Source organism: Petromyzon marinus, chromosome 4 (assembly GCF_048934315.1).
Source record: "Petromyzon marinus isolate PM22_M1 ecotype Great Lakes invasive population chromosome 4, UKy_Petmar_22M1.pri1.0, whole genome shotgun sequence".
Classification (NCBI taxonomy): domain Eukaryota; kingdom Metazoa; phylum Chordata; class Hyperoartia; order Petromyzontiformes; family Petromyzontidae; genus Petromyzon; species Petromyzon marinus.
The window spans coordinates 24,370,058-24,387,088 of NC_133670.1; the positions used below are offsets into that span (position 1 = coordinate 24,370,058).

At 52.9% G+C, this 17,031-nt stretch overlaps 1 protein-coding gene across 2 annotated transcripts; it reads left to right on the forward strand.

Moving 5' to 3' along the window:
• The first annotated feature begins 242 nt into the window (after positions 1-242).
• On the forward strand, positions 243-16,659 carry DDX23 (DEAD-box helicase 23). 2 transcript variants are annotated; one of them, XM_076060295.1, is made up of 16 exons: positions 243-1,313; positions 3,318-3,410; positions 4,132-4,237; positions 4,644-4,709; positions 4,909-5,047; positions 6,527-6,660; positions 7,457-7,569; positions 8,259-8,402; positions 9,564-9,789; positions 9,978-10,123; positions 10,790-10,967; positions 11,241-11,483; positions 11,789-11,940; positions 12,933-13,041; positions 13,790-13,964; positions 14,303-16,659. In XM_076060295.1, the coding sequence occupies exons 1-16, from the start codon at positions 1,141-1,143 to the stop codon at positions 14,524-14,526; spliced, it is 2,421 nt and encodes an 806-aa protein (XP_075916410.1). In that variant the 5' UTR covers positions 243-1,140; the 3' UTR covers positions 14,527-16,659. The 2 variants fall into 2 exon arrangements, with proteins under 2 accessions (XP_075916410.1, XP_075916405.1); XM_076060290.1 differs by having other exon boundaries at positions 244-1,313; positions 3,315-3,410.
• The last annotated feature ends 372 nt before the right edge of the window (positions 16,660-17,031 follow it).

The window sequence follows — 17,031 nt, forward strand, 5'->3', positions numbered from 1 at the left end:
CTCTCAGAATCAGAATAATTTCTCCATTTTCCATTCCGCGTGACGAATCGATTCGGCGGATCGAACGTTCTAGAAATTGGGCAAACAAATCTATCGATTCACCAAACTAAAGCCTCACCTATCGATAGAATCGACTATTCTCAGAGAGCCTACTCCGTTAATCGACTCCGTCGATTGGTCTAATGGCGGGAGTCGACGTGCGAGAATCGCAACTGCGTGAATCGTGAATCGTCGCGAGCAAACACGCATTAGCCGACGCACGAGACAAATTCTACTTTACCGTCACATTTTGAATCGCCCAAACTCTGCCGCCAAGACCTCCACTGCCTGCGCTCTCCCTCCAACGCCAGTCGGAAAATCGGCGTCATTCAACGCGCGCAGGCTTCAAACACGCGCGAGATTAACGTAGGAATCGATTTCAAGGGCGAACATCCCGGATCGTCCCGCCGATTCGTGAACGCGGCAACCACGTTTCTCTTCACGTCGCCCGAACCTCGTCTCCCGACATCGTCTCCCCTCACCGCACCTCGTCGCCCCCCCACCCCCCCTCGGAGACGATGCTGGACGTGGTGATGCTGATGTTCTTCGCCTTGTGTGCTCTCTTTTTTCTCTCGTACGTCATCTACGCGCTCTGAGGACTCATCACCACCACCACCACCATCATCACCACCATCATCACCACCATCGCCATCACCACCATCATCTCATTTCCACCTCCCGTCACCTAAGTCTCCACCTCATCACACCGCCACCTCGTTGCTACCACAGCTACTTCATCGCGACCTTCATTATCGTCAACCTCGCCACCACCACCTCTGACCTCGTCAGCCTCACCGCGCACCAACCCAGGGGTTGGCAAGACAGGGAGTTTACAGACAACATCAACAACATCAGCAGTGGGAAGGGAGAATCTGGAGGTTTCTGCTGCTCGCCTTCCGCAGGGATCTTGCTGAGCCGAGCTGAGGTCACACAGAAGCAGCAGCAGCAGGCGACCAGGAGGAGGCGAGGAGGTTTAGAGTCAGGAAGAGGAGGGACGGGGTAACTTGGAGCATTATAAGTGAGGTGGAGGGATAGATACAGCTGGAGAGAGGAGGAGGAGGAGGGAGCCGGTGGAATCTGTGAGGAGCTGAGGCAGGCGACATGGAGGAGGCTGCCGAGAGGGAGCGAGGCCGCGCGGCCAAGCGGCCCTCGTCCAAGGAGCGCGGCGGCGGCGGCGGCGCGGAGAGGAAGCGGCCGAGCCCCCCGCGGGAGAGGCGCCGCTCCCGGGACCGCAAGCCGCGCTCGCGGTCCCCCGCCAGCAAGGAGCGTGAGAGGTGAGCAGTGGTGGTGGTGAGCACGGGGATCGACTGACCACGTAACACCCCCCCACACACACACACCTCACCTACCCAACAACCACCAACAACAACAACAAAAGCGCCATTCGCCACGAGGTGGCGGTGACGGCCCCGCGGCGCTTGTGCCAGGCTAGGTGCACGTTGAGGCCACGTGCGAGTGTCGGAACGCCCGCTGGGCAGGAGGTCACGGAGCAGACCCAGGTGCCATGGGTTGACATGGAGCACATACAGCCACCAACATCGCTTACATCACAACAAACTCACACCACAAACATCACACGTTAATACACATCACCAACATCGCTTACATCACAACAAACTCACACCACAAACATCACACGTTAATACACATCACCAATATCGCTTACATCACAACAAACTCACACTACAAACATCACGTTAATACATGGCCAACATCGCTTACATCACAACAAACTCACACTGCAAACATCACACGTTAATACATGTCCAACATCGCTTACATCACAACAAACTCACACTACAAACATCACATGTCAACACACATCACTAACAGCGCTTACATCACAACAAACTCACACTGCAAACATCACACGTTAATACATGTCCAACATCGCATACATCACAACAAACTCACACCGCAAACATCACACGTTAATACATGGCCAACATCGCTTACATCACAACAAACTCACACTACAAACATCACACGTTAATACATGGCCAACATCGCTTACATCACAACAAACTCACACCACAAACATCACATGTCAACACACATCACCAATATCGCTTACATCACAAACACCGCAAGCACATTCACATAACAACAAATTAAAACTTACCACAAAACATCACACATACTACAAACTCAAATCGCAGCAAACTCAGTAAAAAATCGCACACCCCACACACAACAACAACCGCTATTCGCCACTAAGTGGCGGTGACGTCACCACGACGCTTGTGCCAGGCCATGTGCACCTTGAGGCCACGTGAAGTGTAGAACGCCCGCTGGCAGGAGGTCACGGGGCAGACCCAGGTGCCACGGGTCGACTGACTGAGATGACTGGCTGATGCACCACCTGTGCCCCCTACTGTGCGAACCTGCTGTGCCTTAGCCACCCGTCGCTCCGCTCGTTGTTGTGAGCGTCGCTCCTCCGCCCTCCGTTGTTGGAGGGCATCATATTACACACCCCCACAAACATCACACACGCCACGAACATCACAAGCACCACAAACATCATGAGCACCGTACAATTTAAAAAGCTGTTCCTCTGAGGAGCGGTACAAATTCCACGTGCGTGTCCGATAGGAGAAACTGAGGTGGTGACTGCCTCTGAAACCCCACTGCAATAATTTAAAGAAAACGCATCCCAAAACACAGATCTCTTCATCTTTTAAGCATCGCCAAGCTCCGAGAGAAATCTCAGTTTCAAGCCACTTTTCTCAGTGTTACCTGTGTGCCATTATAGCACTCTAGCGACGTCGCTGACACGTGACTCGCATCGTCATCTGCCAAAGACAAGCTGAGCACGCTTTGTCTCCGCAAAGTGCTTCTAACGAACTGCATCGTCCTCTCCGGCTCATTGATGTATGCCCCTAACTCGGACCAGAGTTACAAAACAAATAAACATTCGTCCGAAGCACTGTGTGGCCTTTAAATAAAACAAAACTATATAATTGGTGACGTTCTAGGCAATTTACCTTCCTCGTAGCACGTAGGCCAGAGAGATGGAGTGGATAATAATACTACACAGATACACCATGGAGCCTGATAAGAATTACAATTGTTGAATGTTTCCCGATGAACAGTTTTTAAATTGGCATATGAATAGTTAGCTAACCCCGGTAGATCGCTGGTAGTTCACTTCCGAGAAGAATACTGCACCTCCTTGGTGGATTCTGCTCAAACCCCCTGCCGCGTGCGTAACCGTGGCGCCTGCCAGTCCGCGTGAAGCGTGGAGTCGTGACTGCTGCTGCTGTCTCTGCCTCCAGCAGGAGACGTGAACGGGATGTGAGAGACAAGGAGAGAGACAAGAAGGACAAGGACAAAGACGACTTGAAGAAGGACAAGGACAAGAAACGCTCCAGGTGGGTATTTAGGATGGTCATCAATACGAGTCAAAGTTAATTTCCTGCTCCGGTGAGCATTGAGGTTGGTGCTCATCTCCTGTTTACAGCCCTGGGCCGGTGGTGGGAATTCCACAATCCTATGGTGGGGGCGAATCTATCCGCAGGAATACCGCTGTTGACTTTCCCACAAAGTGGTACTCATTGTATCTACCCCAAATGGATGATGGGCCAAGTCAACCCCCGACCGGTTTTTAACCCGCAACGTTCCGATTGCGAGCCGCTCGCTCATTCGCTGAGCCACGATAGCTGGTTAATGATCATACTAACTTTAATTTTTACAGAAAAGCCTACGTAAAGTCACAATATTATTTTTCAGGAGGGCCCTGCAATGGATTGTGGCCAATTATATATTGTTGTCTCAAGTATGAGAGGAAACTGGAGCATCCGGAGAATGCTCGCAACACATACGAGGGGATAACACCCAAAACATCCACACAGACAGCCTTCGCAAGTCTCCTCGCTGTACCACCATCTCCTGGGGGGGTTTCAGAGATCTTCGTGACCCACCGAATGCTGGATCACAAGCGTGCTCCACCACGCGGAAAAAAACCTTGCGCTCGTAAACGTAAATATGTGTTTAGACATTCGGGAGTTGAAGCCAGTGTGTGGTGGGGCACATCGCCGCTCGGATTTTAAACCCACAAAATGAGCACTGGTTTCTGTGTGTTTTGCGGTGCAGGTCGAGGTCACCGAAAAAGGTGACGAAAGATAAAGATAGATCCAGACTGAAAAAAGAGAAGGACGAGGAGGAGGAAGAGGAGGAGGAGGATGGCAAGAAGGCAAAGGTGGGTGGAGCACTTCGTGGCGGAAGCAGAATCAGACTTAGTACTGGAGGAATCCGATGAGGTATAAAGCTCTTTTTCCAGCTCAAGTTACAAGTCCTCAATCTACTCGACTTTATCACGTTTTTTGGCAAACCTCTAAATACAAAAGTTAAGATGTAGTACACGTTACTTACACTGGTAAGTGCATCACAATTGTAGCTACCACTCTAACCTTTATCTGGTGCTCTTATCTTTCTTAAAATATCCATTATTAGTGAATCATAATTTTTTTATTTGGCAACAATGTCTTTTTGCAATAGGTGCTTCAGTAACATCTGCTGCTGCTGATGATGATCATAATAGTGCTGCTGATAATGATGTTGGAATGAGATTTACGTGCCTTTATTTTCTTTTTATTCCTTCACAGTTCCAGCCGCTATCTCTGGAGGAAATGATTGCGCGCAAGAAAGCCGAGCAGGAGGCTGAGCAGAAGGTACCATGAGCAATTTATAAACAAACAAAATGTGTTGAGATGATGAGATGTGTATGTATGTTGAACTTTCGCACCGTACGTAGCCAGCGGTGCTAATCGGAGGTGCGGGCGATGTGAGCTATAAAGCGGTGTGAGACCCAACCCCCTCGCCCAACCTTCTCACCCGCCCTTCGCCCGTCCCCGCTCGTTCCCCCGCCAGCCCAAGTTCCTGACGAAGGTGGAGCGCGAGGCGGAGGCCCTGCGTCGGCGCTCGCAGCAGGTGGAGGAGCAGCGACGTGCCATGGAGGAGGAGCGCAAGAAGAGGATGGTCTTCCAGGAGGAGGGAAAGAAGATGATGGGTGCGTGAGGGCGCGCGGGCACGCGGGCACACGTCCCTCTCGCTCCGCACGGCCCGTGGCGAGCGAGCGTGGAGCACACCGCCGCCCGGGGAAAATTGTGCCGTGGCAACACAGTCGCCCTAACACTGTCCTTGTGTCCAATCTGCTTTGTCTTATAACAGACGGTCTGTTGTCCTGTGACGCGGTAGTCGTCACGTTCCTGAAGAACGCCGCGTTGTGGAGAAATGGCTTTGTAATAGATAATACATGGTAAAGCACGGTCCGCAATAACGCGTGAGATGCGTACGCAGGCTGAACAAACACTTAGGCGCGTGGGTAGCATCTAGAAGCATCCAGTAGCTTCTCGCCTTGTACGATGCAATGCTGAGGCAGCCGTACAACCGCTTATTCCTACTCGAGCGACGTAGTTATTTTCACTTGATCGCGTTATATCCAATTGGCATCCACGTTATTAAAATGTTCCCTAATACATTCATCACGTTATATCCAATTTGCGTTATGAAAACAAAACGCGTTAAAGCAGAACAGTCTGATGCACCAATTCACGTGCCATTGCTGTTCCCCGTTGACCGGTTCTGCTTGACCATGGCGATACGTTTTGGAGCTGCATTTACCTTGGTTACATTGACGCGGCCGAGCTAGTCGTGTTCACGAAGGTAAACTTTATCAATCATGATGGTGGTGCATTGGTAACACTCGTGCTGCACAGCAAGAAGTGTGTGGGTTCGATTTCCGACTTGGGTGCCTTTCTGCGCGGAGCTTGTATGTTCTCTCTCTCTTCTCCATGGCTTTCCTCCAGGTTCTCCGATTTCCTTCTATCGCAAAAACAAAAATTAAATGTAACTGGTAATCGTCAAACATCCCAGTGCTGAGACATTGCCTCTTAAACTATTGAGTGGGAATCACGCTTGGAAATATTGCGTCCTTCTGCAAAAACTGTAGCAGGACTCGGTAAGGCTTTCATGTCACTCGTCACTCGGCCTTCACACAAGCGAGCGTTGTGCTGCGCTCATATCTGTTGACAGTTCTTAGTTCAGGTAATTTAAATATATATTGTATTGTTTTGTTGTAACTTTCTCACCCACCCTTGCTGGGCATCTTCACAGCTCATCGGATTCCTCCAAGATAAACAGAATAGATAAAACAGAACTCGGGACAACTGTTGTGCTAGCATGTAAACAGACGATGCTTCATCATTAGACCTCCTTTGCCAGTACCAAAATGTAATAATAGGGTTTTTCCCCTTTTTTCTGGCAACAAAACTAAAACCTTTTTTTACGAGGATTCATGTCTGCATTAACCACAATACCTGCAGTCAAAATGCAAACAAAAAACATACTATGATAATATATGCATTGTCCTTGAAACTGATTGGTCCACACCAAGGGACGGCTTTCTTTAAAGAAAGCCCTATTATTAGACGATGCTTCGTTTAGAATAATCGTCGTGTCGCTGAACGACGCGCGTTTGTGCGCTCAGAGGACCCGTACGAGCGCGACCGGCGCGAGCGGCGGGAGCGGCGCGAGCGGGAGACGGAGACCAGCCTCAACGAGGACGACCGCAACAAGATCCGCGAGGAGAAGGACCGGGAGAAAGAGATGCAGGCCATCAAGGTGCGCCACGCACGTTAGGCCCGTGGGCCGACCGACGACTCTGGCGCGGATATGCCCCGTGAATGGCGGACCGCTAGACAGATGCACCCTCAAACAGACAAATATAACAGAGAGGCAGGTGGCACGGAGAGCTCGACAAACACTGACAGCTCGTCAGGCAACAAACAACACCGATCTCCCGAGTACTCTTCAACGGACGGTTGGGACAAGTGCTGTTAGCGAGCACCTATAAAGGCCGGCACGACACTCGAGGGGGTGGGTGGCCAGCACCGCGCTCGACTGCCTTTGTCTCCCCAGTGGCGATGTTTATACACCGCACCAGGTATTCATACGAGGCCGAGTCGACCTAGGGTAGGCCCAGGTCCAGGTCAGACAATGGTCACCGGTGTTGGCCGTGAGCGGGAATCGAACGTGGGCCACTAGGTTCGTGGCACAGCGTAGCACTAACCGCTACGCTACCGCTCCCCACTCACAGAGACATTTACACACACACGCATGCAGATACGTGGACTTGCAGAAGACGGGACATCTAGGCGTTACAGACAGATGACACAGCCACAGATGTTAGCCAGTGTGGAGAACCGCAATCATAAAACCGCGTTCGTGCTACAATATGCGAACCGCCGTGCCGCCACTGGCCCCCAATTGAAATATAGGTGAGGGAAATAAACAAATGAAAGGGTTCCCTCGTGGCGGAGTCTCTTGGCAGTGTCTTTACTCTACGTTCGCTGGCCTTGGCAATCTCCTCGTGCTCATTTCTTATTTCTCCCTCCCTCCCCTGCCGCTGCCTCCCCAGGACCGGTATCTGGGCCAGCCCAAGAAGCGCCGTCGCGTGCGCCGTCTCAACGACCGCAAGTTCGTGTTCGACTGGGACGCGGGCGAGGACACGTCGGTCGATCACAACCCCATGTGCGGTGCTTGCACACACGCACACAATCACACCACAACCACAGCACACACAACCGCACGCTCGTATACACAACCACGTGCTCGCAAGCAACGGCAAGCACACAAACGCACGCACCCAAACAACGGCGTGCGCGCACAACCGCATGCACGCACACAACCGCATGGTGGGCAGGATGGAGGAGGAGACAACACATGGACAGAGAGTCAGAGATTGTCTTGGCATAGATGTGAGATGTGGAGACAACTGGCCGTGACAGGCTAAGATGAGTAGATATGTGGAGACAAAGATGGAAATTAGTTGATGTAGAGACATGGCTAGAAATGGAGATGTGTTGAGACTTCTAGACGCTGTCAGACCTACCACATTGAAACAATGAAAAAGTTATATTCATTCGTCACTGCAAGCGTCTTAGCTGCACTAATGGGGTACCGTGGGGAAATCTTGTCATCCTGGCAACACTGTGCTTCTCATCTTAACTGTCTCGGTCACTTTTACCGCGAGGGCCTCTTTATGCTTGCTTGAAACGCACGTCACTTTTCGCACGAGTACTGGATTCAACGGCGAATTGCGAGTTGTGGTGTGTCTGCGTGTGCGTGGCCCTGCCGGCAGGGGAAGGTTGCCCACCCGTGCCCACACTCGCGACCCCTCTGTGCCCCCCCCTCCCCACCGTGCTGTGCTCCGAGCGCAGATACAAGGAGCGGCACAGCGTGCAGCTGTACGGGCGCGGCTATGTCGCCGGCATCGACCTCAAGCAGCAGAAGAAGGAGCAGTCCAAGTTCTACGGGGACCTGCTGGAGAGGCGTCGCACGCAGGAGGAGAAGGACCAGGAGGAGTGGGTCACGCACGGCACTCGCTCACGTAGAACCCGCTGTTGGCTACTCGCAGAACCATGCACAGTGGATTCCTCACTCAAAGAACCACTCGTGGGTCTGATTTTACGCGTGAGACGCAGGATTAGTAAGTTCCCGATTGCTCGTAGAACCAGCAGCAGTTGCTGTATCGGTACCTCGTCGTAGAACCAAGATTAATCTGTCGCTACTCGTACAATCAGGATTCGTATATCTGTCGCTATTCATGTAACCAGGAGGAGTGAAACCATTACTACTTGGTACCAAGGGGAGTAGATCCCTCATTACTTATTAAACCAGGGGCAGGTCCCTCACCATAGAATGAGATGCGTTCGCTCTGTCACTAATAGAACCATTACTCTTGTCATTCAACCTCCACCGTCAGCAGTGTGGAGCGGGGTGCAGGGCTTTCTTGGCGGTCCTTTGCTGCGTTGGCATTGCTGCTGCATTGGCATTGCTGCTGCATTGGCATTGTTGTTGTATTGGCATTGTTGTTGTATTGGCATTGCTGCTGCATTGGCATTGCTGCTGCATTGGCATTGCTGCTGCGTTGGCATTGCTGCTGCATTGGCATTGCTGCTGCATTGGCATTGCTGCTGCATTGGCATTGCTGCTGCATTGGCATTGCTGCTGCATTGGCATTGTTGCTGCATTGGCATTGCTGCTGCATTGGCATTCGTGCACAGCCCATGCTGCTGGTGCTGCTGATACCCTTGGGCTACGCCCATCCCCAAACCTTTGTAAACAGTTTGTCTTTAGAGGCCGACTCCTTTGCCTGATGACGACCACTTGTGTTTTGCGATCGAAACGTCGTGATATTTTCATTCACTTAAAAAAATATATTTTTCTATCTATGTGACTTTACCAAAAGAACCAAAGAATGTGAATTCCTGCAGTCACGAAAGTTTTAAGTCAAAATAGAACCAGGAGGAGTAGATCCCTAGAAGCTCGTAGAACCAGGATTAGTGGGTCTTTTCATTACTCACAGACGTGGGTCCAATGCTGCTCACTCGTGCGAGCAGAGTTATTGACCTGAGCACGTCACTCTCAGCGCCGCGGGAGTGCTCCCCACAGCCAGTGCTTGTCTGCACGTGCCTCACGTGCCGAGGTTTGTGCCTCGACGTCTATGTGTGTGTGTGTCCCAGGGTGCGCTTGAAGAAGGAGCGCAAGAAGGAGGCAAAGCAGCGCTGGGATGACCGGCACTGGTCGCAGAAGAAGCTGGAGGAGATGTGCGAACGAGACTGGCGCATCTTCCGCGAGGACTACAACATCACCACCAAGGGCGGCAAGATCCCCAACCCCATCCGCCTGTGGAAGGAGTCCATCCTGCCCTCGCACATCAGGGAGGTCATCGAGAAGTGTGGATACAAGGTGCTTGGTGACCCCCCCCCCCCGCTTCTGCCTTGTCGCTTCCCCCACACAGATGCCTCCGCGTGCCGCTCTGCCGCGAGAATTGAGACGGAATTGAGTGGTGGATAGTTTTGGCTTCGGTTGCGGGCACCTCCCGTCCATCAACTCCCGTCTCTCCCCCCCCACCACCACTCCACGTTCCCGCGCAGGACCCAACACCCATCCAGCGGCAAGCCATCCCCATCGGCCTGCAGAACCGCGACATCATCGGCATCGCCGAGACTGGCAGTGGCAAGACGGCAGCCTTCCTCATCCCGCTGCTTGTATGGATCACCACGCTGCCCAAGATCGACCGGTATGTGCGTGCATGCATGTGCATGCGTGCGCATGTGTGGGAAGCAAGGGGGAGAGCGGTAGTGTCGTGGTTAGCACGCTGCTCTACAAACCCGGCGATCCGAGTTCAATTCCCGTTCACGGCCAACACCAATGACGATAACACTGTGTAACAAAACAAATGTTTTTTTGTACTTGGGTACTAAGTGTTACTATTTCCTAATTGCTTATGCCTCAAAAGTACATAAAATGGATATTATTCCCCACAAACTTTGCTTTTGTGACCAGGACAGTGATATTTTTTTAATTTACCTATTGTGAGGAATAATAATCATAGCCATTTTCTATACTTTTTAGGCATAATAAATTAAAAAAGAACACTTAGTACCCAGGAACAACAATTGTGTTACATTGTGAATTATCTTAACCTTTTCTGGGCCTCCCCTAGGTCGCCTCAAATGAGTACCTAGTGCAGTGTATAAACATCGCCACTCGGGAGACAAAGGCGACCGGGCGTGGTGCTGGCCAGCCACCCCCCTCGTGTGCCGTGCCGGCCTTCAGAGGTGCTCCTCGCTAACAGCACTTGGCCCAACAATCTGTTAAGGCTATGCAGGGGATCTTTATTTTCACGTATTTACCTCTGTGTGCATGTTTGCTTACGTGTGTGTGTGTGCGCATGTGCGAGCAGCATAGAGGATACAGACCAAGGGCCGTACGCCGTGATCCTGGCACCCACACGCGAGCTGGCACAGCAGATCGAGGAGGAGACCATCAAGTTCGGCAAACCGCTCGGCATCCGCACTGTGGCCGTCATCGGAGGCATCTCCCGCGAGGACCAGGGCTTCCGCCTGCGTATGGGCTGTGAGGTATGTATATGTGCATGTTGCGCCGTACGTAGCCAACCATGCTAATCGGAGGTGCGGGGGGCAGGACAACAAACTTAACGGAAAAAAAGGTGAGCCCACCGTAGGCCTCCCGCCAACCGGAGCCCTCGTCGCCAACACTCTAACCCGTCGTCTGAAACCTGCACCATGCACTTACTCTTAACCTCATGCTACTTGTAAATCAACCTGTAAAGAACGGCGTGCGTGTGCGCGCGTGTGCGTGTAACTCGCCCGTGACCTTCGCCCCCCCGTCAGATCGTGATCGCGACTCCGGGCCGTCTGATCGACGTGCTGGAGAACCGCTACCTGGTGCTGAGCCGCTGCACCTACGTGGTGCTGGACGAGGCGGACCGCATGATCGACATGGGCTTCGAGCCCGACGTGCAGCGCATCCTCGAGCACATGCCCGTCTCCAACCAGAAGCCGGACACCGACGACGCCGAGGACCCCGACAAGATGACGGCAAACTTCGAGTCCGGCCGACACAAGTACCGCCAGGTGCTGAACCCCTCCACCCCCCGAACCTCCACGCTCGTCCGTCTGTGCGTGTGACTGCCCGTCGTGTCTCCGTTCGCTGTCTGTGCGCGTATCTGCGCGTTGCTATCCGCGCATCGCTCTGCTTGTTGGTGTCCATGCGAAAAGAGCTTCATAGCTCATCGGATTCCTCCAGTCTGAATAAATATGATGATTGTGGGCGGACTGTGCACTCATCTCTCCTCGGGGTGTGACCCGCTCCGTGCGTGACGCCTGCGTGCGTGTGTGCGCGCGTCTCTCCCCTCGCCTCCGTGCGCGTCTCTCCGCAGACGGTCATGTTCACGGCCACGATGCCGGCCGCCGTAGAGCGGCTGGCGCGGAGCTACCTGCGCCGCCCGGCCGTCGTCTACATCGGCTCCGTGGGCAAACCCATCGAGCGCGTGGAGCAACGCGTCTTCATCATGGGCGAGTCCGAGAAGCGGTACGTACGCACGCACGCACGCACGTGCCTTGGTCCGTGGGGGATGAGGGGTCCTCGGCACGGTGCTGTGGGAGACGGCGATGGAGAGGCGTTGTGTTGTGGAGGTTCACGGCGACCCCGGTGGCCATTGGGATTTTTCACTAAAATTGGCCAAATCGCTGAGATTCCTTATTTTTAGCCCTTAAACAAATACCGTTCCGTATTTTCCTCGGCCGTTGCATCCCCATTGCGCTCTGTCAATCCACTGCTGGTTGAGGGCCCTCTCCCACAATGTGCGGGTTTATTTCACCGTACTTTTCACACCCGCCGGTTGGTGCCGGGCTGGTGAAGGCCCGGGAGCGTAGACGTGGGAGCGTAGCGTGGTAAAAAAAAAATGTTTGCGCTGCCCTCTGCTGCCCGCATTGTGTCAATCATTGGTTACCGTTGTGTGTTGCTGATCGGTTTTCGTCGTGTTTGCCCCTTTAATATTGCATGTACAGTTCAACTCAGGGTTGTGTTATGCAACAGGCTCCTGGTAAACGATATAGGCTAATATATGACCCAACATTACCCAAAGAAAATGGTGATCCATTTGCAGATACCCCGCTAAAACAATATGTATAAGATATACGGAAAATAATATTTTATTTCAAAGCCTCAACAGATCTCTCCCTCTCTCATCTCATTCCACTCACTACGGAGGTACGCTTGTTAAACCTCCTGTAAGATAACGAAGCCATCACTTTCACCTTATTCAATCGGCGGTGGTTGAGAATATGAGGCTGCGGGGGGGGGGGGATCATAAATCAGTGGGATATCTATGAATGGATCACCCTGTACTATCCCAACCCTCGCCAATTTGATCACCGCGCAAATGGCCCAAAATGCCGCTGGACTCGCCAACCACGGCAGTGGGTTGAAGTTCCAGTCGGGTCGCTCGTCCACTGTTGCGCGCGTCGCTAACGCGCCGCCGCCGCCGCCACCGCCGCCGCCCGTGTGTCTACGCCGTGCAGCAAGAAGCTGCTGGAGCTGCTGTCGCGAGGATTCGAGCCGCCCATCATCATCTTCGTGAACCAGAAGAAGGGCTGCGACGTGCTCGCCAAGTCCCTCGAGAAGATGGGGGTGAGTGGGCGGCGTTACGGCGGGGACGACTGTGTGTTAGGCGTGTGGTGCGGTGTGCCGTGTGTGCGGTATGGGGTGGCGTGCAGCGGTGTGGTGAGTGGTGAGGGGTGGCGTGCGTGGTGTGTGTGCCTGTGGTGTGAATGGTTCCTCTGAACGGCCTGCACAATGCATTGTGCAGGCCGTTCAGAGGAACTTGATTACTGATCACTCAACTGAAAGTTGATCTCGTGGGGTATGCATTTGACTAATTAAACAACGTTGCTGCAAAACAATCTGGATCAAGTTGTGACAGGAGGCAGAAACAATTCCTCATATTAATCAACAATCAACAAGTCTCATGTCTCTTGCGGGATGATCCTGTCAAGTTTTCTCAGGAGGGGGGCGATAATTGCTATGTATATTCCTCTTGAGTAATTTGTGGACAATTTAAATTCTTGACAAATTTGGACAATGACGCCCGGCACACAGCGGCCTACTTCTTGAGAATGACGTCACGCATTCTTTAACGTCCGCCGTGAAGCAGACTGCGCGTGGTATCGTCACGGTCGGTGCCACACTGCAAACACGAAGGAGACATCACGGCGATACCCTCCGCTGCTCCTGACGCGGTTATCTGGCCTTGACCCACCTGAATGTGGAATTGTAGTCGAAGAAGAAGAACCGCACCGCACGACCGTCATTCGCTTCGCTTCGCACACACTCACCCTGACGACACTCCGCCTACGCTCTTGTCGCGTGCGCCCCTCAGTTCAACGCGTGCACGCTGCACGGAGGCAAGGGCCAGGAGCAGAGAGAGTTTGCGCTCTCAAACCTGAAGGCCGGCGCCAAGGACATCCTGGTGGCCACCGACGTGGCCGGCAGAGGTATCGACATCCACGACGTCTCCATGGTTCTCAACTACGACATGGCCAAGAACATCGAGGGTGAGTGCCTTGCGTTCTCTTGCCTCACCATCCACGTGTCCCCCACGTTTTCGTCTCCGTGTCCTGGTGTTTTTCCGTCCTTGTGGCCGCGTGTCATCATATCTTTGTTTCTGCGTTTCCACATCGCTGCATTCCTGTGTCCCCGTGTTGCTATTTCCCACTGTCCACGTATCTCTCTCTACCTCTGTATCCGTGTACCACCATATCCCCCTTGCCCATTTGTCCTTGCGTATATCTGCGCCCCTTCACGCCGTGCCCCGATGTTTCTGCCCCCGCACCTCCTCCGTACCCTTCCGTCTTTGTTCGTCCCCGCCCCCCCCCCCGGTGCCCTCGCGCAGACTACACTCACCGCATCGGCCGCACGGGTCGCGCGGGCAAGAGCGGCGTGTCCGTCACCTTCCTGACCAAGGAGGACGCGGCCGTCTTCTACGACCTCAAGCAGGCCATGCTGGGCAGCCCTGTGTCGCAGTGCCCCCCCGAGCTCGCCAACCACCCCGATGCCCAGCACAAGCCCGGCACCATCCTCACCAAGAAGCGCCGCGAGGAGACCATCTTCGCGTGATCGCCGTCGCGCTTCCGGCTCCCTCTCCCACCCCCCGCGCGCGCCGGTGCCGGCCCAGCCGCCGCCGCCGCCGCCGCGGTCGATACCCGCGGTTGTCGGAGCGTGTGGAAGCGCGCCGCGGTCCGGCCAGAGGGCGGGAAGTGCATCTTGGAAGCAGGAATTTGCCGCGTGCTGGTCGCGGACTCGAGTGGGCGACGGCGGGGGTGGTGGAGGGGCGCAGATGGGATTTGTGGGGGGGTGTGAAGCGGAGGAGTGGGGACGCGTGCGCCGCACGTCGCCAGCCTGTCGTGTTGACTTGCAAGCGGCAAATGTGGCCTCTCCAACTTTTTACAAAGTTTCGAAGGTTTGTTTTCTCCGAAATTCCCTTCGTTGTGATTTTTATATCGTGTGATGTTCGCGTTTCTGTTATGAATGTGTTTTGAACATTGGTCACCTGCCCACAGAGCCGGCATGCTCAGCATTTAGCCCGCGCCCAGAGAAACAAGTTGCCGGTCCGTGCGTGCTGCCCGGTGCTCCGAATCGTTCACCCGGGCTTAATTCGACGGCGCGTGCAAACGAGAAGCACCGCGTACCGCTGTCCTCCTTTGCGTTTGCGTCCCAAGGGGGTGTTTTGCCTACCGCGTTCTGCCGCTCTTCTGATATGCGAGAGAGACTTGTTTTTTTTTGCGACGTCCTGCAAGCTGTGTTTTAAACCCAGGCTTCGTATGCAGGCAGGTGGCAGCAACGTGCATGCACGTGTTAGGCAGTGGAGCGTGTGCACGCGCAAGAGATGAGCGTGCATCAGAACTGGGGTCAACTGTGATTGTAACTGTGCCGTTCATAATGAGTTGCAAACGATGTACGCTGCATTCTCTGGCAGATAAGACTCGCTTGGGAAAGTTAGACGCAACACAAACCTTGTATCCAGTGTCTTGGCGCAAGTTAGGGAAATATGGATGGACACACACACACCTATCGGATGTTAAGATGCACCCCCACAATTTGCTTTAAATTATAGGAGGGTAAAAAGTGGGTCTTATAATTTGGAAAATATATCCGTTGCAGGCCGCTTGAGATCGTCTGCGAGTTTAAAGGATTCGGGGTTTTGTTATTGGGGCTGCTTGCTGCTCTACCTGCTGCGCAGCTAAGAAACTCACTTCTCTCCGCAAAAACTCGAGACCTCGGTGCCTCCTGGGGAGCTCGTGGCCGCCAAGGCCCGGTCACACTTTAGGGCTGCGAAGTGATGGGGAATAGCCGTGAAAAATCGACACTCGAGTCCGACCCGATCCCAATGTGGTGCAAGGTACGACGAGAACATGCACCCCGGTTTCACCCCCGAGTCTCGTGTTTGCCGATGACGATAGCACGGTTGGCAACCTACGGCGGGGAAGGAGTTCTACGTACATACAACGTACATACGATTTGAGTTGTGGAACGTCGCCAGCTTTAACGCGGTTGATTTACGTGGCTTCAAATGAACCGGTAAGTAAATCTGGAACACCAAAAACCTGGAAGAAATGTGGTACCTTGCAAGTATAAACATGGACTTTCATGCAAGGAGTGGGCAGTTATTGTGTTTCGTTAAATTCCTAAACTCTCATGAAACTGCTACTACCCAAGACCCCAAAAAGGCTCTGCTTGCTTGAACTCGAATGTGAGAGTGGCTTGGAGCTCCTGAATGTAGTTGAGAGACCATCGTTTATTTACTTTTGCTGACTCCCATTGTGTTGGCTCTGGTTAATGAAACCTCAAGAGTTTTTGTGTTTTAGTTTATTGTCCTCCGCCCCACCGCCGATTGGCACGTAGGCTACGTGCGGTGTGAAAGAAGTTAAACAGACGAGAGTAGTAAAACGATACTTTTTTTAATGGACAAAAAAATTGCGCGACTGTGTCTAGGGCTTGGGTGCATTTGGTGAGCTCTGTGTCGCCGAGTTTCCGTGATGTGCGAGCAACACGTCTTCGTGTGTGCAAGAGTGCACACCCAAGTATTGATAGGTTCACATCCTTCTAAAATAGGGTTACTTTGCGTGACAAAAACATTCGGTGTGGCCCAGTACCCACAATTCCGTGGGGTGTTGTGCTCGAGTTTCATCTGTTCCTGAATGTAGTGCAGCCTGTGAAACTATTACACCAATAAAAAGACTCCGACGATGACGGTGGCTATTTTTTTGATGGTGAATGGAAAAGTTATCGGATTGCTAATTGGTTGAGATGTGTGTTGAACTACTTTCGCACCGTACCGAGCCAATCGGAGGTGCGGGGGAAGGATGACAAACCAAACTAAAAAAAGCAGTTATAAAGAAATGAGTTTTCAATCTTTATGTTTTAAAAACGCATAGCTCCTAGTTGCTTCCTAATAACGGAAAGAAGAGCGTTCCAGATGGCCGCAGAAGCGCACCTGAAACTGCCCGATGCGGTGACCACCGTCTTTGTTAGATGGCCAGCCCAAAAGCCGTTGCGGTGAGGATGACCGGAGTTTGCACGATATCCTGTAAAGTAATTGCCTGCGACCACATCACGGTAATT

Bases quoted from the DNA above. Each gene is read 5' to 3' on its own strand.
- DDX23 (XM_076060290.1), top strand. From the start codon at position 1,141: ATGGAGGAGGCTGCCGAGAGGGAGCGAGGCCGCGCGGCCAAGCGGCCC. The intron at 3,411-4,131 runs GTGGGTATTTAG...TTTGCGGTGCAG, and splicing joins AAGGACAAGAAACGCTCCAG to GTCGAGGTCACCGAAAAAGG. The intron at 9,790-9,977 runs GTGCTTGGTGAC...GTTCCCGCGCAG, and splicing joins TCGAGAAGTGTGGATACAAG to GACCCAACACCCATCCAGCG.